At 41.4% G+C, this 26,027-nt stretch overlaps 1 protein-coding gene across 6 annotated transcripts in view; it reads right to left on the bottom strand.

Annotated features, from left to right (window-relative positions):
• Positions 1-26,027, bottom strand: part of CEP43 (centrosomal protein 43) — a 292,488-nt gene that overhangs the window by 33,843 nt on the left and 232,618 nt on the right. For 5 of the 6 annotated variants that reach the window (XM_069234521.1, XM_069234520.1, XM_069234523.1 and 2 more), the window contains 2 exons: positions 23,676-23,711; positions 7,870-7,966 (listed from right to left, as the gene is read on the bottom strand). In XM_069234521.1, the coding sequence (XP_069090622.1) occupies positions 7,870-7,966; positions 23,676-23,711 (133 nt within the window). Of the gene's footprint in view, positions 1-7,869; positions 7,967-23,675; positions 23,716-26,027 lie in introns of all 6 variants that reach the window. The other variant, XM_069234525.1, reaches the window with a different exon arrangement.

The raw sequence follows: 26,027 nt of genomic DNA, 5'->3' as shown, positions 1-26,027 counted from the left end.
GGTATATTCCCAAGAAAAGCCATTGTGGCGCCTTTCTTCCTAGTGGAATGTGCTTGTGGTGTAATAGGTAAATCTCTTTTTGCTTCAATATAGCAAGTTTGAATACATTTAACTATCCATCTGGCGATGCCTTGTTTGGATATAGGATTACCTGCATGAGGTTTTTGGAAGGCTACAAACAATTTTTTGTTTTAAGAAATTTTTTGTTCTGTCAATGTAATACATTAGTGCACTTTTTATGTCTAATGTATGTAAGGCTCTTTCGGCTACTGAGTCTGGTTGCGGAAAGAAGACTGGGAGTTCCGCAGTTTGGTTTAGGTGGAATGGTGATATGACCTTTGGTAAGAAATTGGGATTTGTACGGAGAACCACTTTATGTTTATGTATTTGTAAAAAGGGTAAATGCTTGTATCTCACTTACTCTTCTAAGTGATGTGATAGCTATTAGAAAGGCTACTTTCCAAGTCAAGTATTGCATTTCACAAGAGTGCATGGGTTCAAATGGTGGTCCCATGAGTCGTGTTAATACAATATTAAGGTTCCACAAAGGTACTGGTGGTGTCCCTGGGGGTATGATTCTTTTGTCCTTCCATAAATGCTTTAATGACTGGGATTCTAAAAAGCGATGTAGTATGTGTAATCTGCAGATAGGCAGATATTGCAGTGAGATGTATTTTAATGGAAGAGAATGTTAGATTAGACTTTTGTAAGTGTAATAAGCAGCTTACAATGTCCTTTGTGGAGGCATGTAGTGGTTAAATGTGATTAGTGTGGCAGTAGCAAACAAATCTTTTCCATTTGTTTGCGTAACAATGTCTTGTTGTAGGTTTTCTAGCTTGTTTAATGACCTCCATACAATCTTGTGTAAGGTTTAAATGTCTAAATTCTAAGACTTCAGGAGCCAGATTGCTAGATTGAGCGATGCTGGATTGGGGTGTCTGATCTGTAGTTTATGTTGTGTTAACAGATCTGGTATGTTTGGTAATTTGATGTGAGGTACTACTGATAAGTCCAACAGTGTTGTGTACCATGGTTGGCGAGCCCAGGTTGGTGCTATGAGTATTAGTTTGAGTTTGTTTTGACTTAGTTTGTTGACCAGATAAGGAATGAGTGGGAGAGGGGGAAAAGCGTAAGCAAATATCCCTGACCAACTGATCCATAGTGCATTGCCCTTGGATTGAGGGTGTGGGTATCTGGACGCGAAGTTTTGGCATTTTGCATTTTGTTTTGTTGCGAATAGGTCTATGTTTGGTGTGCCCCAGCGGAGGAAGTGATCCTGTAGGATCTGGGGATGAATTTCTCATTCGTGAGTCTGCTGGTAACCTCGACTGAGATTGTCGGCTAACTGGTTCTGAATGCCTGGTATGTATTGTGCTATCAGGAGAATGTGATTGTGAATTGCCCAATGCCAAATCTTTTGTGCTAAGAGACACAGTTGTGACAAGTGTGTCCCCCCTTGTTTGTTGAGATAATACATTGTTGTCATGTTGTCGGTTTTGACAAGAATGTGTTTGCTGGCTACCAGTGGTTGAAATGCTTTTAATGCTAGAAACACTGCTAGCAGTTCCAAATGATTTATGTGAAGTTGTTTTTGTTGATTGTCCCATTGACCCTGTATGCTGTGCTTGTTGAGGTGTGCTCCCCACCCCATCATGGAAGCATCTGTTGTGATAACAGCTTCAGGCACTGGGTCTTGGAATGGCCGCCCTTTGTTTAAATTTATAGGGTTCCATCATTGAAGCGAGAAGTGTGTTTGACGGTCTATCAACACTAGATGTTGAAGTTGACCCTGTGCTTGTGTCCATTGTTTTGCTAGGCACTGTTGTAAGGGCCGCAAGTGTAATCTTACATTTGGGACAATGGCTATGCATGAAGACATCATGCCTAGAAGTTTTATTACAAACCTTAATGTGTAGTGTTGGTTTGACTGTAGGCTTGATGTTATATTTTGGAACGCTTGGACCCTTTGTGGGCTTGGAGTGGCAATTGCCTTGTGTGTTGAGTGTTGCTCCCAAGTAATGTTGTATTTGGGATGGTTGCAGATGTGAATTCTGGTAATTTATAGAGAAATCTAGTTTGTGTAGAGTTTCTATGACTTATTGCGTGTGAAGAAGACACTGTTGTTCAGTGTTGGTTTTTATTAGCCAGTCGTCTAAATATGGGAATATGTGCATGTGCTGTCTCCTTATGTGAGCGGCTACTACTGCTAGGCATTTTGTGAATACCCTTGGGGCCGTTGTTATCCAGAACGGTAACACTTTGAATTGATAGTGTACGCCATGTATTACAAACCTTAAGTATTTTCTGTGAGAAGGATGGATGGGTATGTGAAAGTACGCATCCTTGAGATCCAATGTTGACATGTAGTCCTCCTTTTTTAGTAACGGAACCATGTCCTGAAGTGTTACCATGTGGAAGTGGTCTGATTTGATGAAGAGATTCAGTGTTCTGAGATAGGTCTTAACATTTTGTCCTTTTTTGGAATTAGGAAATATAGTGAGTAGATGGCTGTTCCTTTCTGATGTTTGGGTACTAGCTCTATTGCTTGTTTTTGTAATAATGCTTGTACTTCTATTTGTGATAGGTCTAAGTGTTGTTTGGACAGATTGTGTCCTCTTGGTGGCACATCTGGCGGGAAATTTGTGAATACTATGCAATAACCATGTTAGATAATGGCTAGGACCCATGCGTCTGTGGTAATGTGTGTCCATTTTTTATAGTATGCGGTCAGTCTCCCCCCCCACTGGTGATGAGTGTTGGGGTTTTGTGACATTGAAGTCACTGTTTGGTCTGGCTTGTTTTGGGTGTCTGGAACTTCCCCTTCCTATTGGGAATTGTCCTCCTCTATAGGAGCCACGAAACCCTCCCCTTTGGTATTGTGCCTGATAGGTGGGTCTGGTTTGTGCGGTGGAAGGCTCTGGTGTTTGCATTTGAAAACCTCCTCCGAATTGTGGCTTTCTAAAGTTGCCTCTGACTTGTGGGAAATAGAGCGCGCCCATGGCTTTGGCCGTGTCTTTTTTTTTACTTTTCAATTGCTGTGTCAACTTCCGGCCCAAACAATTGTTCTTGGTTAAATGGCATGTTCAACACCGCTTGTTGGATTTCTGGCTTGAATCCAGAGCTTCTTAACCATGCATGCCTGCGAATGGTTACCGCAATGTTGACTGTTCGTGCCGCCGTGTCTGCCGAGTCTAGTGCGGACCCTATTTGGTTGTTGGAGATTGCCTGTCCTTCTTCCACAACCTGCTGGATACGTTTCTGGTGTTCTTTGGGCAAGTGTTGTATAATGTGTTGCATCTCGTCCCAGTGTGCCCTGTTGTAGCGAGCAAGTAGTGCTTGCGAATTAGCGATCCGCCATTGATTGGCTGCCTGTGCTGCCACTCGTTTGCCCGCTGCGTCAAACTTTCTACTCTCTTTGTCAGGCGGTGGAGTGTCTCCTGACGATAGAGAGTTTGCTCTCTTTCTTGCTGCTCCTACAACCACCGAATCCGGTGTTAGTTGTTGTGTTATGAACACACGATCTGTTGGGGGAGGCTTGTACTTCTCCACCCTAGGCGTGATAGCCCTTCCTTTAACTGACTCCTGGAATACTTGTTTTGCATGTTTGAGCATACGCGGGAGCATTGGCCGACTCTGGTAGGAAGCGTAGGTGGATGCCAAGGTGTTGAACAGGAAATCATCCTCTATTGGCTCAGAATGCATTGCTACGTTGTGGAACGTAGCTGCCCTGGATAGTACCTATGTATATGCAGTACTGTCCTCTGGAGGTGACGGCTTTGTTGGGTAACAATCCAGACTGTTATCCGATACTGGTGCATCATATAAGTCCCATGCATCAGGATCATCCTGTGTCATCCCTGTATGTGTGGGTGACTGCATTGGGGGTGTTCCCACACAAGACAGTTATGGTGAGTGTGGTGGGGAAGGTTGTGGTGAAAACCTTGGTGGTGGGGATTTTTCTCTAGCCGCCTTCGGCTGCATTTCTGTCTCCTGAAATGCCAGTTTTCTTTTGGTCTTAATTGGAGGGAGAGTTTGTCTTTTCCCAGTCTCTTTCTGGATATGCAACCTCCTTTGTGTATGGTCCGGTTCGTCCATACTTATTTCCTGCTCAAACCTATGTCTTTCCTTCATTTGGCTGGAAAGTCCTTGATCTTCTGGGTAAGAGCTTCTTATCGGCTCCGAAGCCGCTTTTTTCGGTACCGAGGTTTCAGAAAAGTCTTTTTCGGTTCCGATGATATTTTTCTCGCTTTGGGTGAGTCGAACTCTCGGTGTCGAGATCGTTGGGTGCCGGAATCTCGACCGGAGTCGGAAGTCTTCGGCAAATCTCTGGCCTTTTTCGGTGCCGATGTATGGTCACCTTCTTTTCGATGGGTTAAGCCATGGCCTGCTGGCGGTGGCGTCCCCTTGGCCTTAAAAATCTTTGTGTGAGTTTTGGACGGGGCAGGTTTACTCACTGTGCGCTGCACCGTCAAGGTTCGGTCACTTTCGGATTCGTCCGAGTCAGACCCCTGGATGGAAATTCTTTCCTCCTCTCCGACGTCGAGTTGCTCTCTCGGTGTCGACGCCATTTGTAGTCTTCTCGCTCGATCACGTAGGGTCTTTTTAGATCGAAACGCTTGTCAAGCCTTGCAAGTATCCTCCCTGTGTTCTGGTGATAAACATAGATTACAGACCAGGTGCTGGTCTGTATAGGGATACTTCGAATGGCACTTCGGACGGAAGGGGGTCCGGTCCATTAGTCTTTGACAATGGATGTGATCGGGCCGACCAGGCCCCGCTGAAGAACGGAAGCCCCGAAGTGCCGCAGGAGCGCTCCTGCTGTCGGTGCCGATACAATAACACTAACCCGGTACCGAACGAGAACAATACCGTCAAATTTTCGATATTTAGCTAACTTTCCCCGATTTGAAATACAGAGCGAAGAGGAACACGTCCGAACCCGATGGCGGAAAGAAAACAATCTAAGATGGAGTCGACGCCCATGCGCAACAAAGCCGAAAGGGAGGAGTCCCTCGGTCTTGTGACTCGAAAATACTTCTTCACCGAATATATATATATATATATATATATATATATATATATCTATATATATCTATATCTATATATATCTATATCTATATCATTCCACAAAAGCTGCTAATGTTACCGAACACTTTCAGATGGGTGCCTCCTTCATGCAAGCAGCAAGCATGTGAAATACAGACATCAAACAGGCTCCCCTTCAGAGCCTCCCGGAGCACTCTTGGAATTTACAGCCACATTAATTTCATCTCCCCAGCATGACGCGTTTCGGCAACCTGCCTTTCTCAAATGCCAGTAGTGAAAACGACATTTAAACACAGGTGCTTAAATACGTTTTTTTCATTGCTCTTTAATCATGGTATTTGTAAGTGAAAAGGGACTTGCGTTCCCCATTGAAAATCTAGCTAAGAGCGCCGCCATCATGTTATGTCTTAGAAGTTGTTTACATAGTCCCAGTCATGATTTTACTCCAGTGGATTATAATACCAAAGTGGTTTCTGGGCACATTCCTTCAACTTTTATATCCGGTGCACTCTCAGTTTAAACACTGTTGCTAAATATCGTGTCTTTCAAAGCATGTCAATGTCCCTTCATAAATAAATGTGCTATTCCTTTTCATCAAGCCGTATTTTTGCCCATAATTTTACTCCATGCTTGAAAGCGTTTGTTAAGTAACTTACGCTAATCCATGTAGTCATGTCCTGAATTAACAGCAAGCATATATTTCCGAGTTGGCAGGGCTACGGTGGTTCTGGTAACAACAATTATTTCATTCCACAAAAGCTGCTAATGTTACCGAACACTTTCAGATGGGTGCCTCCTTCATGCAAGCAGCAAGCATGTGAAATACAGACATCAAACAGGCTCCCCTTCAGAGCCTCCCGGAGCACTCTTGGAATTTACAGCCACATTAATTTCATCTCCCCAGCATGACGCGTTTCGGCAACCTGCCTTTCTCAAATGCCAGCAGTGAAAAGGACATTTAAACACAGGTGCTTAAATACGTTTTTTTCATTGCTCTTTAATCATGGTATTTGTAAGTGAAAAGGGACTTGCGTTCCCCGTTGAAAATCTAGCTAAGAGCGCTGCCATTATGTTATGTCTTAGAAGTTGTTTACATAGTCCCAGTCATGATTTTACTCCAGTGGATTATAATACCAAAGTGGTTTCTGGGCACATTCCTTCAACTTTTATATCCGGTGGCTCTATAATGTTCCAGAACCCTCTTCTTCACAGGACCAATAGTGCTTCCAACATATTGCAGCCCACAGGGACATTGTAAAACATAAATGCAATAATCAGACACACAAGAACGTTATTATCAATGTTCGCAGTCTTCATATTGGTGATCTTCTGGAAGGCATATAATAAAGAGGGTGTGGGGATCTGAATGGGCTTTCTTAGTGTCACAGGCAGGGCACTTGACAAAAAGCAAAGACATTCTATCTGGGAAAAATAAAAGATTCTAGTCAGAAACTAGGTGAATACCCTCTGTTGTCCTAAGAGTTTGGGTGAGGTGGATTAAACCAGGTTTTAAAAGTTTAAGAGGAAAAAGCCAAAAAAGCAGAGCTCAGTGCTCCTGGATCCTGTTGTCAGTACTTAGAAAAATGAACTGACCTGTCACTTCTGTGGCATGATGGGATCGTGGATGAAAAGTGGGGCTCCATACTAAGGCATAGTGCCAGTTTTCTGCTTTGCTTGTGCAGCCTACCTCTGAGAATAACTCTGCATTCCCTTTATTTATTTCCATTTTTCAAGAGGGCTGTAAGTGATATTTGTAGTCACTTTAGGTATAGGGACTATTTTCCTACAGTATCAGATATTTTTTTAAAGGAAAAAATAAAGGTGGTCATTTCTAGCCTTCTTTAGGCTGCATAGCCCATTGTTATTTATGTATATGCACTTTTCTTCTTCCAAAACGGGCCTACACAGACAATATAATTTAACTTGCAAAAACGCTCTTCGAACCCGCATGTGGGTGTGACAATCAGTGCTTATAACTAGTGATTAGTGTCCCCTGGCAAAGAACCATTATTACAAGTTGATCTCTCTCCAGGTCTCCAAAAATCACTACACACTCTAGCCACTCTAAACTCGACCATCACCACGAGAGAACAGTGCACTATAGGGGGTACCCGACTAGATAGCTGCTGATGAAACACTTTAGATAGGATGAACAAACCTAAGAATTGGGCTGCAGCTATTTATTCTTTCAGTCTTTTGAAAGACTCATCAGCCGCCTCTTTAAACAATCATTCCCATTCATGTGCCTTATAGGCGCCCAAGAGACTGCACACACGCACAGTGACAAAGTACCACTTCAGTCCACATTAAACTTGCAACAGCATTCACCATGGCCAGAGCTATATTGTTTCACAGATGTACTTGTAAGTTTTTCAGAAAGAGGATCCATTCCCCTTTTGTGCATTACATGCATAAAATGGGGATCACAATTTTAAAGTAATATTGTAATACAATGGTTTCAAGTCGCTCACTATTGTACTGTGAAATCCCTTACGCACGCTCATGTGGAATACATATTGGAAAATGTGGTTATTTGAAAAAGTCTCTGAAGAACTATGATATCAAATGTGTTATATGGATAAAGGTTCAGATATACGTGTGTGTGATATTGTTATTAACAATACTAATTGAAACAGTTCCAAAGGGTCCCTAAAGTACTGAAGTCTCAAAATGTCACAAATGGTCAAGCCAAGGGTATTAGCATATTAATACTACGTACATCTTTCTCAGCTCTAGATGAGCATTCTTTAGCAATGTCATACCCACATACAGAGAGAATAAAGAAAACGTACTGCAATACTGCAAACCAAAAATGTATCTTACGTTATCACTAGCATTGAAGTCTTCAATTTCAACTGAAAAGTCTTCCTCTATTTCTTCTCCTATGCTAAATTCGCTTTTGTCAGATCGATGACTGGTACTAAAATGGAGAAGAAAAAAAAATGCCATCCTGTTAATTCATAAATTCTTTTCTATCACTTGTATAATCATGATTATTTTTCTTATTCGTAGGAGCAACCAATTTTATCTTGCCCATCTATTAAGTGGCATATGATTAAAAGTGTACGTGGCGGCTGACTGGAGCAACTGTCTACATCATACATTTTGTTCAAGTAGCAAGTCAATAACCTACAACCAACATTCTTACTTTATTTAGCAGACTTAGTCCTACCAAATGTGTACACATATATGCAAAGAATATGTACAGGTACACTGTTCCAATTAAAGAAAGAGAAGCTAATCCAACAGGAGCGAGAGCCCTCAAGCATCACATTGGATGACTGGCTTTATCATCGGGAAAGCTCCTCGTCAGGCCGATGCTGCAATGCCTAACGGGCTCCCCCGAAGGGGGGCTCTTAACCGTATTGTTCTAAGTGTAACAAAAGCGCCAGGTATAATCTGGTGCGTAAACTGCAGGCCCAATAATTCTGTGCTTGGATACATTAGGCCTGGGAGACCTGATGCAGGATGGGGCTGAGTGCAGCAGCATTAACCCACTTCAGCAATTTGGTGACCATACAGTGTTCATCTGCAAAGTCACGTCTGGCTTACTGGTAATGACAGACTAAGTAGTAAAATAGGCAATATCCAAGAAATACTAACAATGAAGAAGCCAGCTTTTGCCCACTGTTCTCCTCAAGGATCTAGCCTTTTGTGTTCTTTCTCCATGTGGCACCATCTGCTAACACTTTTCTTTAAGGGCACCGCAATACCCTCTAGCTCCTAAGCCAAGTGCCAGGCCATCACACAGAACAGAACAAGAGCTCCGTTTTAGGTCCGTTCAGTATTCAAGGTGGCTGGCAAAGTCCTACTCCTTCAAATATTTTCCGAGGATGACCTCACCTCCTCCTTTTTACCTTTGTCTCATTTTCTTTCCTTAATTTCTGCTGATCTTGCATGTCACTTTCGCCATTATATACACTCCCACTTTTGTCACATTTGCTTTTGATTAATCCTAACTATGCTGTAGGTTGCTCTTTCATGCTTCTTTTACATAAGACAAATTAATCTCACAGGCTTCCTGTACTTACCGCTTGTTGGCCTGTGCAATTCCTGTACTTTACCCAGTACCACCAGAAACTCTCCCACAAGCAGTGTCTCTCTTTTATAACTTTTCTTCTTTTGGCCAATCCTACCACCACATCCTTCGGCCATTCCTTCATTGTATGCAATTACTTAATACGGCCCCCTGATATACCTCCTTCTTTCTGGACAATATTTTTAAAAATTGACGGATGTGTTGCAGTGATGATGTAATATTTCAGAACTGTTAGACCTGACAGCCTTAGGGTGGTCACCCCCAACTTTTTGCCACTGTTTTTAGGACTCTGCGCACCTTACCACTGCTAATCAGTGCTAAAGTGCATATACCCTCTCCCTTAAATCATGGTAACTGGTTCATACCCAATTGGCATATCTGATCTACTGGGAAGTCCCTAGTAAAGTGCACTACATGTGCCCAGGGCCTGTAGATTAAATGCTACTAGTGGGCCTGCAGCACTAGTTGTGCTACCCACATAAGTAGCTCCTTAACCATGTCTCAGGCCAGCCACTGCAAGGCCCGTGTGTGCAATTTCACTGCCACTTCGGCTTGGCATTTCAAAGTACTTGCCAAGCTTTAAACTCCCCATTTTCTACATTTGTCACCCCTAAGGTAGGCGTAGGTACCTCAGAGGGCAGGGTGCTGTGTGGGTAAAAGGCAGGACATATATCTGTGTGTTTTATATGTCCTAGTAGTGGAAAACTCCTAAATTCATTTTCCGCTGCTGTGGGGCCTGCTCCTTTCATAGGCTAAAATTAAGGCTACCCTCATAAACTGCTTGAGTGGAAGATTCTGATTAGAAAGGACTAAACAGGTCATATTTAGTATGGCACGAATTGTAATACAAAATCCTGCTGACTTGAAGTTGGATTTTATATTACTATTTCAGAACTGCCACTTTTAGAAAGTGAGCATTTCTCTGCACTTAAATCCTTCTGTGCCTTACAATCCACATCTAGGATGGGTTAATTGACAGCTCCCTTGTGCATTTCACCCAGACAACCACAAACACAGGATACTCAGTCACACCTGCACACATCTGCATACTGAAGGGGTCTTCCTGGGCTGGAAGGGTGGAGGGTCTTACGCTTACATTTCAAAGGAAGTGGCCTGCCCTCACACAATGGACTGCCAAACCCCCTACTGGGACCCTGGCAGACAGGATTGTACTGAAAGGGGACATTGTGCACTTGTAAGCCACTCTTTGAAGTCTCCCCCACTTCAAAGGCACATTTGGGTATATAAACTGGGTCCCTGGCCCTACCAACAGTGACACATCCTGGGAAGGAAACTCTGAACCAGAACCTGCAAACCTGCCAAGAGAAGCTGCCTGGCTGCCCAAGGACTCACCTGGACTGCTGTGCTGTAAAGGACTACTGCCTTGCTGGCCTCTGGCTCTGCAGAGAAGTGTTCTCAAAGGGCTTGGATTGAGCTTGCCTCCTGTTTCCTGAAGTCTCAGGGCCAAAAAGACTTAATCTCTGCAAAGAACTCCTTGTGCGGCGAAAAATAGATGCAGAGCCTGCCAGAAACAACGTGCAGCCTGATTGGGGGGAGATACCCACATCGCCTAACCGGAAGGAACGACGCAGCCCGACTCCCCGAGTGGAGATCGATGCAGCACCAGCGTTGCGACCACAACTTCGACGCACAGCCCACTGGATCGACTCATGATGGCGCCAGAACGATGCAACCCGACTTCCTGCAAGAGGAATCGACGCAGCACCTGCCATGCGACAAACTCTGACGCAACACCCACCTGATCGACGCAGCACCTGTGACTTCGTCCTGCGCGCCCTGGATTTCCACGCATTGTCCCTGGGCGCCAAAAGACCACACATCGCGATGAGGATTCAAGCTTGCGTGCCGGGATTTGGCGCAAAGCCCTTGCCGCATGGAAAAGAATCGAAGCATTGTTTGTGCATGTCCAGAAATCCGACACACACCTACCTTTTTCAACGCATCTCCTCCTCTGGGGTCTTCGAGCGTGTCATTTTGACGAAAAACCAGGTACTTTGTGCTTTGAAAGAGACCATTGTTGTTTTTAAGAACTTAAAATTAATCTTATCATTACAAAAGTGATATTTCAACTTTTATTTTGACCTTAATCTACTCAGATAAATAGTCTATATTTTTCTAAACTCGTGTGGTGTATTTTTGTGGTGTTTGCAATGTGTTATTGCATGATTTATTGCACACTTAACACATTGCCTTCTACGTTAAGCCTGACTGCTCAGTGCCAAGCTACCAGAGGGTGGGCACAGGATAATTTGGATTGTGTGTGACTTACCCTGACTAGAGTGAGGGTCCTTGCTTGGACAGGGGGTAACCTGACTGCCAACCAAAGACCCCATTTTTAATAGGAACCATGAGACCTACGTACTTCATTTTGGTATGAAAATATAGGTTCTGGGTGTCAAATTGTCTTATACAGACCAAAAATAACTCCTCAAAGAAACCTGCCCGCCATTTTCCAAAATGGAGGCTATAACAGACTAAGAAGAGACAGATATAGAAATAAAACAAACAACGGTTTTTAATCCTCATATGTAAACACCAAACAAAGTTTATGATCTGATTAGGAAAAAATAATGTTCATCATTCCGGTTTTAGACACATTTTCATAGTTCACCTTATTAGCTTCGGAAAATCAATTGTGGTACATTTCCAGAATGATGAACATTTGATAAGAGCATATCGACAAGGACATCTTGTTGGAGCACAGGTTTTGCAAGTACATGCAAGTGTAAATTCTGTGGGTAGATGCTTTCGAAATTTCGTAGCCTTTAGCACCCCATCAATATCTTCCCAACCAATTTCATACATATCTTTCTCTACATATGCATTATTCAAACCATTTAAACATCGTCTGATTAAGTAGAATGCTCTTTTAATGTGTCCAAGCACAGAATATGACGTCGGTGGAAGGTCACTTAGTGGGACTGATCTCTCGAACTTACTGTACCAAAGATCCTCATATGTGTGACAGTCAGAACTCGTTTTCCACACAAGCACAAGGTATATTTCTATGTCTTTAAAGTCACATTTTTCTTCTGTCTCAGCAAATCCTTTTAGAAACTTCACAGTTTCAGAAGTTAAAGTTCCAAGCTTTGTTCCAATTTTGCTCATAATGTCATCACCCGTAAGAATGTGTGCCTTGATAATACTGGGCATCTCTGGATCAGGTTTCTTGTACAGAATATGAAGCAGGATTAAGTGTCTTTTCTCGCCTATTCCATACCGTATCCATAACTCTAATAATCACTGTCTTATGATCATTGCAACAAATCTAAGTAGCACAATAATAACATCTGTGTCATTTGACAGTACGACGACTCGACTGGAACCATTTTGAACAGCCCACTAAACATGCGGCACAACACGAAAGTCAGCTTTCTCCAATTTGCTGTTAAGTCCTTGAACAATATGACCTGTAACTTTTCAACATCTCTCTGCAGGCATCAACTCCTCAATGACAATTAGTCCACTTGCAATAATTAGAAATTCTGTGTTCCCTGAAGCATCAGCAATGTTTTGGCAAGTTAACATCTCCCAGTTCATCTTGTTCGATGTTGATGACCAGATTTTATAAAACTGCACAGGTGTCACATTTTTGATGCAGGCAAGGTCAATTGTTCCACTTGTAGACATTTGTCTGGTTCTCTCACATTCTTTCACAGAAAGTTCAAGATAACTGTCAAAATACAATGTGCAGTTCTTGCGAGGTGCACACTGACTTTGATATCTGTAGAACAGTCTGAACGATCTCTCCAAAGATTTGCCTGGATGAAATCTTGACCATTCGCAATTGTGACATTGTCCAAAACAGTAGTTTTCAATGAGGACACCTTTTCGAATTGAAATTCTTCATGTGTAAGTATTGTGCTTCACTGGTTTGGATGCAGCCTCTCCATCAAATAATACGTTTGTTGGAAGACGATCATGTGACAGAATGTCGTTGATAAATTCATCCCTTTCTTTTGCTACATCCATCTCAATGTGCTTGAAAAGTTGTTTTTTGTAACCTGTTTTGTAGTGGGTTGTTGGATGAAACTTTTCCTATGGCAATTAAAATGTGGAATTTTAGCTTTAGTGATTATGTCAAACAGATTTTTCTCTTTCAATACAAATCTCACCTGTTTCAGTTCTGCGTACACTTTAGATCCATTCTCCAGGACAACTTATAGACGTGTCCTTATATTATTATCCACAGACTGTTTCGTCACAAAGTTGAGTAGTCGCACAGGCATTTCAAATGGGTTTCCTTCCTGCTGCATGACACGAGGAAGGCTGTCAACATGTTAATTAAAACGTTCCCCTCTCTTTCCCACAAGTTCATGGTAACAGTTTCATGATGGTCCATTAATTTTGAATTTGTCACCTCTCGGAAAACATTGCAAATAGAAAGAACTTCATGGCAAACTAGCTGCCACTGAGCAACATGTTCACTTTTACGTATCTGATCAACAATTCCATTGGAGCTTTTCTGTAATCTCTGGGCTGTCTGTTCCGGTTTTATATCTGGAGCCACATTATTGCACCTTCCCTCTGTCTTTCACCACAAAATGTCTTTGGATGCATTTTCTGTAGAGGTATGGTTTTTCAACCTCTAGCTTCTTCACTCTTCCCAAATACCAGGACGCATAGGTCAGGTAGTTTATGCAATCAAATTCGCGAAACACAGTAATCAGTGACGCCACAGTCTTCAAGTGCAGCTCCCAATCACCTTCCCAATCAGCATATACCAAGATTTTCACTATAGCTATTATGTGTAAAACATTTCCCCAGTATTTGCAAAGTTCTGATATTCCTTCACATCACTTGACAAACTCTACAAACTTGGTTTTCAGGTTTTCTGGTTTTGAACGGAGTGTACTGAACATTGCCTGGCTGTGCTTTATGTCTTTTGAATGAAGTGTGCCTCGTTCACGTCTGAGATAAGATATGCAAAACCTAACTGCCCATTCACTGTTCCAGAAAGCATTCCAACGCAATGTTTCTATTGCCTCAGATATGAGCATACCTTGTAACAAATGAACATAATCAGTCTGCTCAATACTGGCTGGACAGTTTTCCTTCCAAAGATTTCAGCCTCAATAAGTTAATTGCTAAACCACATCCACTGAGAACTTCCTGCATACCGCAACACAACTTTTTTCATGTGAAAAACACCCATAATTGGATAAAGATCATCATATTCTACTGGATTGCTTATAGTAATGTCAGCTACAATACGGAAAACACCCTCATCGCAGAAAATTGGCACGATATCCTCGTCTTCAAGCTGAGCATGCACATTTTGGTCCCCTTTTTTTTTTTTTTTTTTTTTTAAAGAGCTGTGGATACGGTTATGTAGCTTGTGACTGGAGAGGTTATTACTGGTAAAAATCTAACCTTCTTCAGTAGAATGGTATTCTGGGAAATCAGAGCATGAATTCCGGCCCATGGAGGAACTGGCTTTTCTTCATCCGTCAGTCAGCACCGAATAAGCAATATGCTAAATTCAGTTAAATCAGCTTTGCAGACCACAGCATCAGGTAGAAGAAGATCCATGTCCTCTGCCACTTTGAAACTTTCTGGTAGACTGGGACGTGTTGATGGCTTTTAATGCTTTTGCACACGACAGCAAGGCAAATGGCTTATAAGTTTGCAGCTTTGTTTATGCCTACAGCTGACACAGCTTGTATTCTAGCAGCTACTTCATTGGTGCAGTCTTGAAAAAGCACCATGGCAGTATCATGTGTTCTGGATGTTCCAGACAAAGAACAGTCTTCAAAATCAAATATCAAGAATAGCAATTCTAAATCCTTTTCTGGTAAAGTGACTTGGAAGTGGTGTGTTGTCAGATTCACAAGATTTTAGGCATGAGCTGCTATCAGGTTCCTGATCTCTACGGCCATTATAACTTGTTGACACACCAATCCTATTCATTGAAATGACTAGGTCTCTAATTTTGCACTTGCCATAGATTGTGTGGCAGTCATCATGTGTAGTGGAGTTTTCTTTTTGCAGTGATGTAATTCATAATTCATGATTTGCAAAAGACAGTACATTTGCACAGCATAAGCCTGTCGGTTTATGGGACTGTTTTCCACTTCTTTGCTTATATCTTCAAAGCCATCATCAATGTTGTGATATTCTGTTCCGAACTCAAGGACTTTAGTTTGTAGCAGTTTTGCTTTGCTGATACAATGATGTAAAAAAAGTTAAGGCAACATCAAGCATTACTGTTTATGCCTATGATTTGCGACGGTCTGGGGCATCACCAAATTTGTCATCTAGTCCAAAATCTAAATCAATCGGGGTATTTCTTAAAATGGTTTCTGCTGCTTTTACTGCATCCTGTGATCTTATTTTGGCAGTAAGAACTTAAGGAATGAAATCAGATGAGAACCATAAGTAGCTCATTCTTTTTGTTAAGACTGACAAAACCGAATGCTGTCATTCTACATTCTCATCATCAAAATCGTAATTTCATTATTATGGATCAATACAGTGCCATCAATGTTCATCATTATGTCTCTGATCGCTCTGATTGTGAACCCATAGCCAGCACTCAAGAGTGGCTTTAAAACTTGAGTTTGCACACACTGAAAAAGCAAATGAGCAGGAGGCTGGCGGTTACGATGCTACTGTGAGCTTATTGTACATTCATATTTTCGAATGTATGCACGCATGCGATTCGGTTGGGCATACAAATCTGCTGCGAATACATTCACCTCGCTGTTTAGATCAGCTACTCGGCTGAAAAGTATCTTGGAAGAATCTAGCTGCAGATAAAAACGTGTTTGCCCTTTGAGACTCATATATTCTGTTCTTTCGTCAATCCCTTTGGACCTTGTTCTGGCTAACCCACAGATAACACATTGAAGATCCTCTGCTTTCTGATCAGTTGTTGGAGGTGGATGAGGGGTAGCCATCGACCTTCTAAGTGGATAGACAATGGATTTGGATGTCATTGCTTTCTCGGAAGACTCGGATTCTTGTTGAAATTCACTGGATTCTGCTCATTTTTGACAATTCTTTTCCAGGCTTTTTTCCATTGTATACAACTTGTAACACCTGGTTACAATGATAAAATATTTGATTCTCTTCACCCATCAGTTTTAATCTTTTGTGAACTTAGTCTTGCTGTATTTCTGCAGCATCTCTAACTCTCTTTTATCCAGCCGCAGTTGAAATAAGCTTTTCTTTTGTATTAATTTGGTATACAACACATTTTTCTTTGTTGAAGGGATCCTCAGGATTTGTAGGTAGCAACACTCTTTCAGGAGGTAAAGATCCTCTGCTACCACCTGCTTCGCTCATGTTCATGAATTTGAATCAAGAGAAAACCTGAAACCAAAACAATAATAAAATAAATCACCAATATGATGGCTCAAACACATTATACAGCTGCCATTTTGGGAAGTGGGAGAAGGGTTGCTTGGAGGAGTTATTTTACGTCTCTATAAGACTACTTGACCCCCAAACAAAGTATGTAGGGCTCATGGTTCTTGATGTCTAACATATTCACTGCAACACATCCACATTTTTACAAAGTCGTCCAGGAAAAAAAAAAAAAAAAAACGGCCCGGATAAGCAATGTCTACCCAAGATAAATAAATTCTCTAATGATACAAAAACACAAATCAAAAATGAAAATCTCTGGACAACAATTTTTTTTATGGAAGTATGTCAAGGGGCCAGGACACTTACAGAATAATCTACACTTTTTTTCTTTCTGCATTTTTATCAATGATATTTTATGTTGTTTTGTTTAATGTTTCGTATGGGCATCCAGTGTCAGCAACTATATGTTGTTTGTAAAGAGTTACCATTTTTCAGTGCATTTTTGGACTTAACTTACGATACAAACAAATATAAAATACAAATTAATGGGTGTTCATTTAAAAGGACTTCAGGGTACACATACCAAATGTTCCTTAGCGCACAGTTAACAGTACATACTTTGATATAATTCAGTAAGGGTGAAGCAATGGTAAAACCAAAAGTATTCACTTACAACGAAATTAATGAACAAGTTACTTACCTTCCGTAACACATTATCTGGTAGAGACAGGATGTAGCTGCAGATTCCTTACTTAAGAACCTTCCCCAGGTGCAAGCGTGGCCTGGAATCTTTTTCCCTCCAGCACATCTACGTGTCGGAAGAGGGCGTTCCGCGACTCTGTACCGATGTCATCCACCAGATGTGTCAACAGAGTCCATATAATCTCCTTTCCGACGTGGCAATGTCAGTTTCTTCCGTGACTATTTTTCCTTGCTTAAACGTGGAGTCACACATAGAAACTGCCTACCGAAACAGTGTGCAAAAAGAGAAGACATCCTTGTGTCAAATAGTCACTCAAGTCTCAAGGACATGAATTTCATAACAAAATCGGAGCCAAAAGAAGACTCTGTTCTCAGAGAAAGGAGGATGGGAAAGTTGTTAAGGATCCTGCGGCTAGATCCAGTCTCTACCAGATAATACATTACCAAAGGTAAGTAACTTGTTCATCTGATAGACATCTAGTTGCAGACTCCTTACTTTAGAATCAGATACCAAAGTCATAACGTCTCTAAGTAAAACAAAACCAGTCTAGAACAAGAGAAAAAGACCTGACATTCATAATAATTTAGTTAAGCAATAACATACTCTACAACATAAAAGCCTGTGGAAGGAACCACAGGTAAATAAAGCCAGAACACATAAAAAAACATGGCAATAAAATTATTCATGTTAGTCATACAAATCTATGTCAGAAGCCGCTCAACAATATGAAAATAAAACTATTTCTACTCTTAAGGGGATCTGAACGCATGCAAGCTCATCCCATAAGAACTGGTGAAAAGACCACAGTTATAAAAGACACAAAGACATTAAACACATGGGGATAACGTTACCCATGACAATAGGATAATTTTGCCAAATGGTAAAAAAGTAATTTGCTTGTATATCCAGACCCAAACTGTGTGATCCGATAATTGTGAAATATAGATCAGAAGGCAAAGTTAGTGAACAATACCCCTTTGCTATATCAAGTTCTATCCTAGCCAGACCTTCTCTGTAAAAAAACAGAGAAAGGTCCATCTTCAATAGATAAAGCATCAAAAATGTTCTCTTAAAACGCTGTTGGATACAACAATAGCAACTATAGCCACGTAATCATTTTTTCCCCTTGGAAACTTAACTAGAGAATACAAATACCTCTAGGCTATACCTTTACACACACAAACACCTGTGTACCAATAAAATAAAATTATTACATAAAGATACAAAAATAAAGCAGAGTAATCAGTCAAACTAAACTGATGCAACAATATGAAACCTATAGTGCAGTGGTTCCGAACCCTTTGACTTCTGTGGACCCCCACTTCATCATTACTGGATCCCAGGGACCCCCCCCCCAGTGAGTCATTACTGAAAGCCGGGGATCTAATTTGTTAATATTATTTAATTTTCTAAGTAGCCGCGGACCCCCTGAAGGGGCTTTGCGGACCCAAGGGGATCCCCGGACCACAGGTTGGGAACAACTGCTATAGTGGATATCATACCACTTATGAAAGCAACAGTCGACTAAACTGACAGAGTAATGCACATTGCCTAAAACATGATCATCAAGCAAAAGTATATTATATATATCTGCCTTCATAGTAGTGTAAGGTTAAATGAGATAATAACTATGAATAACAAACCTTCATAACATAGCAGAAACCAAGGTTAGTGTGTGAGCCTACTTTATAAATAGAGACCCTACAACAGATAATCTAGAAAAGGTTTCTCATACTTAAACCGGAAAATGTAAAGGATTCAATAATAAAAAGAATTAACTGATTTTGTATATTCCATCCAAGGACAACACTCCGTAAAGTGTGACCCAATCTACAAACTGCCAGAGTCAGTTGAATGATGACAATATTTAACAAAATTCAGCACCTTAAGACCCTCACGTGTGATTTGCTGCACTTTACAAATACTGGATGTACTAGACACCTAGAAGAGCAACAGTCCTTCAATATAGGAATACAAGTCTTCTACAAAAGCAGACTTAATGAGGCAAACACCTATTCCCTTCATGTACAAAGATATAAGAACATTTATTTAAAGAAGAAAAAAGTATACCATTTGAGGGAAATGTTCTCCAGGAAAGCAGGAAATCTTAAGTAACAACGCAAAATCGCCATAACAACCCCCAAGGAGTCAAGAATAATAAGCACTCTTTACAATAGAATGAATAGAATCAACCAAGAGACTACATCTCCTTGGCGACAGATAAAAGCATGACATAATCCTATGAAAACATAAATGTTCGAAGAACATGTAAAAACCAACAAATGTCTACACAAGGGTGTAGAATAGCCACCAAACTGTAATGGCTATACGACAAAACCTTAAGACCGGAAAAATAAGGTCTTCAAGGCTCACAAGACATTAGCCCTCTGAAGTACAATGTACTGAATGCAGCAAAAGTAAAGAACGTTTACTATCAGTTATAAGTAATGTCATGCATCACCCAAACATAATGCAAGTACCAAGGGTAAATGTAGAACCCATATAAACGAATAATGAAGGTAACAAGCAACCTTCTTTGAAAACACAAGAGGGAATTTTGAGACAGACATTCTCAAGGGTGTATAATCCCATTAATGGAATACTATTCCGCAGATGAATGTTACACAAATACCCATAGATGTAAAAGAGACACTTCTACATAATATCCGTAATTAATAAAAGGTTTATTTTAATACTTTCTCTTATCAGAAGGTAAATATACGGAGACTCCTGTGGGTAGAGGAAGATAAAATCTTAACCCTCCCTTACAGGCAGGCTTTCACCCCCAAGATCAGTACCACTGACCAGGTTTTTAGGTATGTTGGTCTTTAGCAGAAATATGTTTTATTATCAAAACAAATGCTTTACGTAGCCTTCATAGATGTTAAGGCTGCATGTGATTTTTTTACTCCACAAAACAAGTTGTGGCAAGTGTTGTCAAATATGGGGGTTCCCTTAAACGTGCTTGAACTGATTATCAAGTTACATAACAAGAATTACATGGAGGTGCGTTGGGGCAGTAGGGGAGAACTGACTGAAAGGATTGCCATCAGATGTGATGTGCGCAAAGGGCGTGTGCTTGCGCCCACACCATTCACGCTCTAAATGAATGATGTGGTGATGAAGGTCCTTGACGGCAAAAATTATTCCCCTACTGGAAAAAATGTAAAAATCCCCATCTTACTTTTTTACTGACTCCCCCTTACTAATATCCAAAACACCAATGGGGGTCCAGGTTCTAATCGATAAATGTATGCATTTTTGCATATCCAGAGGACTGGAGCCAAACATAGGGAAGACTAAATATATGATTTTTGGTCAGAGGGGAGCTAGGTATATGACAATCTGAGTGGGCAATGAAACACTAGAAAAGGGTTAATTCTTTTGATTATTTAGGGGTTAAATTAACCAGTGATCTCCAATGGTTGTCTCAGCTAACTAAGTCCTCCCTCATTCTCTGTGCAAAGTCAGTGTATGACTGGGGTTGCAGACTGAATTTAGGGAGATATTGGGATGAGCCAGAATTACTACATGAAGCTGATATTAATGTACTTAAGAACCGCTACTGAGACTACATAAGAGAGCGGGGCATTTTGGTTGCTGACCACGGTTTTTTTAAATGTAAGTTCATGGAAATTAAGCTCTTCCCAAGCTTTGAACTATTTCTTGACAAGAACACTCCTGCTCTTGCCAAAAGCCTGTATATTCGGTTTAGTACTGGCAAACTCCCATTGAGAACCCACACTAGTAAATGGCACAGGAGCACAAGCTTGAGTGTTACCCCGCATGCGTCTTAGCGAACAAAACCTAAGCCCATGTTCTATTTTTCTGCACAACGGATTGCGCAGAAAATTGATTCACCCAATTCGTCTGCGCTTTAGGACATCATGCTACTTACAAGCCTTAAGGATTTTAAAATATGACAGCAGAATTAACTGTTTTTGCAGTAAGCACATTTTTTATGACAATTTTAGCATAGGCGCCACACGTTTTTATCATCATCGGATTACTATTAAATTGTAAATCTTTTATTGTATTTTACCTGACATAGCTGTATTCCTTGAGTTAAAACCGGATGTATTTTTGTGAGGGTTCTAGGCAAATGGCAGTAACTCGTTCCATTGGGAGCTAGAGGTTCTAGGGTATTTTAAGATTTCCGAGAATCATGAATGTAAACTAGTGGAATTATTTGCTCTCGAGGAAATTGACCGCTTATCAAATGTGTTTTTTAATAGCTTTAGCATTATTTATTTTTTCTGTGTTTTAATTGTATGTAATGAAATGTTATTTTACTTTGATGGTTGTTGACGACTGAATAAAGTATTTTCAAGTGGAAATCTGCCACTTCTGCACCACCTATTGTAGAACAGGGAAGAAACAACAATGCATCTGCACATTGCTAACAAAATACCACTAAGAAAATTGTCTGGAAGCAGCAAGCATGAAAACCCCCATAGGGTCCTGAGGCAATATATGCCCCAAGGAGGGCTAAAAAAACAACCTGCCATTGACAGTATAAGAACAAATAAATTCCTGTAGAAGGCCGGAAAAACCCTCCTGGTGCTATCATTAGGTAGAACAGGCACAGGAAAGAAACCTCACGTGCACTGCCCAAACATGGCCTATCTGTGAAAAAAGGCAAAGACAAATGTCCCCCATACAAACCATTACGGAAGGAACTGGCGAGGCAGAGTGTAGAGAAGAACGTAGGTGGTTTACGGTTTCACTCAGACTGTTGCGAAAACACCTCAAAACAGTCAGAATGCGTGTCGAATAAATGGGCACCATCAAAAGGCATGTAAATCAAAGAGAATCCAGAGGTACTTAAGCAGGCACAGCGACTTAGTGCCACTGAAACAGCCATGGCCCGACCCACAAAGTCAGTGGTATCCATATCACAACGGACGATTAATTGAGCTGCCTGCTAGCCATCTCAGATCAAAGGGGCAAGATCATTCCAGGTATCATCCGGCAGTGACAGCAAGATGCGTTCCAATGAGACCCACAATGAATGGAAAAAACGTCAGTGCGCAAGACATATTAAGAAAGCGCAGAGCAGAACTAGTGGAGGAGAAGATATGCCTGCCACAAGTGCCAGGTCTTCGGGAATCTCTGTCAGATGGAACATGAGGGAGAGAGTCAATATCATGTGATGTGGAAACAGCCTGCACCACCAAACTGAGAGGAGTAGGATGCAGGCCAGAACACCAGGGGCTGGTCGATGCCTGTAAGATATAGCCAGAACAATTGGGGCCCCTGTATCAGGCTTAGTCCAAGTCCCTGACAAAATGTCATATAGGGCTTCAATGTAAGGAAGTACTGGCTCAACCCCTGTTTAGACATGATGGAGGACACCAATCAGAGGATCAGTCGAAAATTCCATGGAGGGAAGTGTCAGATCTAAAACTCTCCTCAGCATGTCAGCTAGAGAGCACAGCAAGGCCAGGTGGGAAAAGAGGCCCAAGGCTGGAGAAGAGTCCAAGCCACTAGCAGCCCCTACATCAGCCAACCAGCAGTCCTCCATAGGAGGGTGCGCATCGTGAAAAATCCCCAAAACTTCTTCAGAACCTTCAAAATTATGTCCCACTGAAGGAAACACACAGAAAACAGAAGGAGAGTGAGTGGCATGACCGGCACCGTACCAGATGTCAACTGGTGCCAAAAAGACACTGTCTCAGCATTGGAAGGGGAGAGGGGCACAACTTCGATCAACGGCGCCACCTGAGTCGGCTGACTGAATACAGGCGGCAGAGGTGGGAACCCCAAAGGTGCTGAACACTGGCACCCTAACGATTTCCACAGCTGAAGCAGAAGGGCCAACTGATGCTGTCAGCACAGTCAAGGCCTCCTGCACTTCCTTGAGGTCCAAAAGGAGCTACAGGAGGTGATTTCCCAAAGATGGAGTGAAGTGAATCATAAAATTCATGCATCTGAGTCAGAGCTGCCCAGGCCTTGGGAAAGGGAGGAAAGCAAGATGTAGACTTTGGCCTCGACTACTCAACAGAGGAATGGTCGGAGGCTGTACACAGTGAAGTTGGCAACTGCTGCAACTTCAACCGCCTGCATCGTGACTTACCTCGTAAAGTCAATGGAAAATGACGTCCACAAGAACGACTCATTGAACAGGCCCGCAAACGGACCTTAGTCACCCAGTCACCATATACTAATTGAGTGTGGGTCCATGGCTGAAATTTGTCGTCCACAGGGTTTAAATCCTAAAGACAGACAGGAAAAAAGCACAGTGTTCCGTCGATGAAAACGTCAAAATAGGCCGAAAACAGCCCTACAAACCGTTACCAGATTTGCACTGCAAGCACAGAAAAAAAGGAACTGATGTTGATGTTTTGGAGAGGAGGTTATATGAACTCTGTTGACGTCACATTCAGTGGATGACGTCATTACGAAGTCGCATGCTGCTCAGATGTGCTGGGGGAAAAAGTTTCTGGATCTTGTCTCGCACATGGGGAAGATTCTAAAGCAAGGAATCTGTTGCTAGATATCTTTATCAGATTATTAAATTGCCTTATCAAGGGTCTTACATTAAATTGTTCTCACCTATTAAAATCATCCATGTAATCTTCTTCCTCTCCACTACCTAAAGATAAAAGAATTTTTGCAACAAATCAATTACTCAAACCAAAACACATTTACTTTACATTCACTACAAATGCATAAAAACACATTTGCTAATCATGGTCAATCCTTCTTGAAACGCTGGGCAAAATTATCACAGTCATTAGTTCATCCTCTACCAGAGACAGAGAAGAGATCTAGAAAGTACAGAAATGGGACTGACTAACCTTTTGTCTGCTGCGTAACAATGGCTACTGTCAAAGGCTGGCTAGAGGGGTATAAACAAGCAGAACTTAGGGATCCATATTTTTTATTTAGAATGTTTTACTGTGTTGTGAAGAAGTGAGCCCTCAACAGAGTCCCTGCATCTCAATTAAGCTCTAAAATCAAATAGCTATGGAGATCCTAGTACGTTCACTGAGTATTTACAGAACGAAACATGCTTTCTTTAATATTTTCTGTAGAGGCAGTTCAATATTCTTGCACTACTCTGCAAGCAAACACCACAAAATGGTCCAGAGGAGCGATGGGAGTAATGTAGGCACTTTTTGAGCATGAAAAAACTCAGCCTCTGTGTATCTGCCAACTTGTGCTGCTTATGCATTAAGTAAGGATCAAGGAGCATATTTATGTGGATAGTCACAGTGCAGCACAGCAAATCACCATGCTGTGCTGAATTGCGTGACAGGGAAAGGGCAGGAATGCGCTGTATTTAAAAGAATACACTGCATTCCTGCTTTTTCCTCTGAGCTGGTTCCCTTTTGGCTGCCTAGAACAAATGCAGGCACAATGGTGCAAGGGTGACTCCATTGCATACAGGGTTGTTTATGTACAGGAAGGGGCATCTTCCTGCACAAAAACAATCCTGTGAGGCTTTTTCCCCTTCTATGTGTGCTGCTGAACGAATGCTGCACACATTTAAAAAAAAACGAGGCGAAATAAATATATTCTTCTAGTTACATCTCTTTTGGTGAGGCGTATCTTTTTGGTGCACTCCCAAGTTTACCACTTCTAGCAAATCTGAGACTATGTCAAAAACCATGGGAGTTGCGTGGGAACACCCAGGCAACACCCATGGAACACCTCCCTAGTGCAAAGTAAGGTAACAAAGCGATTTGAGCTGCATTGCTTTACTCCACATTTATGGAGCCACTCATGGCCACACAAAGTGGCCCTGAGTGGGTTCATAAATCTCACTTAAGGTTTGTGTCATACATGTACCATGGTGCGTGGTGCAACTGAGATGCAAACAGGGTCATAAATATGGCCCCAAGTATTTAGCTGCAACTTCAGTAACCCATTCAAAATCATGAATAGAATTACGAGACCACACTATGTACCTACATCTTGGGCTACAGAAACAGAGCAAACCCAAGTACATTAGTCATAAGCTGCTTTTCAGCTTTTCAGTTTTTAGCTGAATTATATATATCTGTCAAATCACCCTGTGCTTTCCAAAATACCCAAATATATTGTGGGCATTTCTGGGGGTAACTGAACACAATTCATTCGAGTGATGTTCTGGACAAGGGACCTTTGGATGTTGGCAATGACTTTGTATCAATAAAGATCTCTGCACTAATTTCTTCTGTGGCATTCGGGAAGTTCCTGGAGAGAGGCTTATTTGATAGCAATTGACGCAACAAAGATGGCTGCTTTCTTGATGCAGGTGGCCCAAGTGACAAGACTCTAGTTTACAGTTTCTTGTACCACCAGCTCCTTATAAAGTATAAGTGGACCTGAAATGAAAACGCATCAGTGACAGGGCCTAGATGCAAGGTTCGGAGAAAGAGTTTCACTATGTGGTGTCATTTTTGACCTGAAAATAATCCAACTAAATTTGCATTTTGCACACATTCCCTTATTCCTATTTTTTGTCTATTTTATAAGCATAGTGTAATGCCAGTTTGCTCAAATCCAGGCCCATAAGGTTCTAGAGCTACACCACTTTCTACTTTAAGAAAACATCCTTCACAAACTAAGTACATTACCTGTATAACTAATTTTATTCTTTATACCACATTTGTAAACACCAGGATTAGGATGGAGACTGCAAATATAATATGCATGCCCATTTTTAATGAAACATTATTCTAGGTAGAATTTATGCAGTGCTTAAGAAGAAAGTTTGACAACTTTGCAAAATTCTGTCTCTAAATCAATCCAACTTAAGCTTCATGCATGGCAGTGGCTTCAAAGCTAAAAATGTGCTAATGGCGCTGCTCAACACTGATAAGTTTTTACTTAAAAAAAAAAACAAAAAAATCCTCAAAATTCAAGTCATACTATATTTATTCTCTAAAAGACGAGATATTGAACTTTGGCATGGCTAGC

This window comes from Pleurodeles waltl, chromosome 5, assembly GCF_031143425.1.
Source record: "Pleurodeles waltl isolate 20211129_DDA chromosome 5, aPleWal1.hap1.20221129, whole genome shotgun sequence".
NCBI classification, from domain to species: Eukaryota; Metazoa; Chordata; class Amphibia; order Caudata; family Salamandridae; genus Pleurodeles; species Pleurodeles waltl.
The sequence above is the reverse complement of the archived record's forward strand: the minus strand, read 5'-3'. Positions and strand labels throughout refer to the sequence as shown.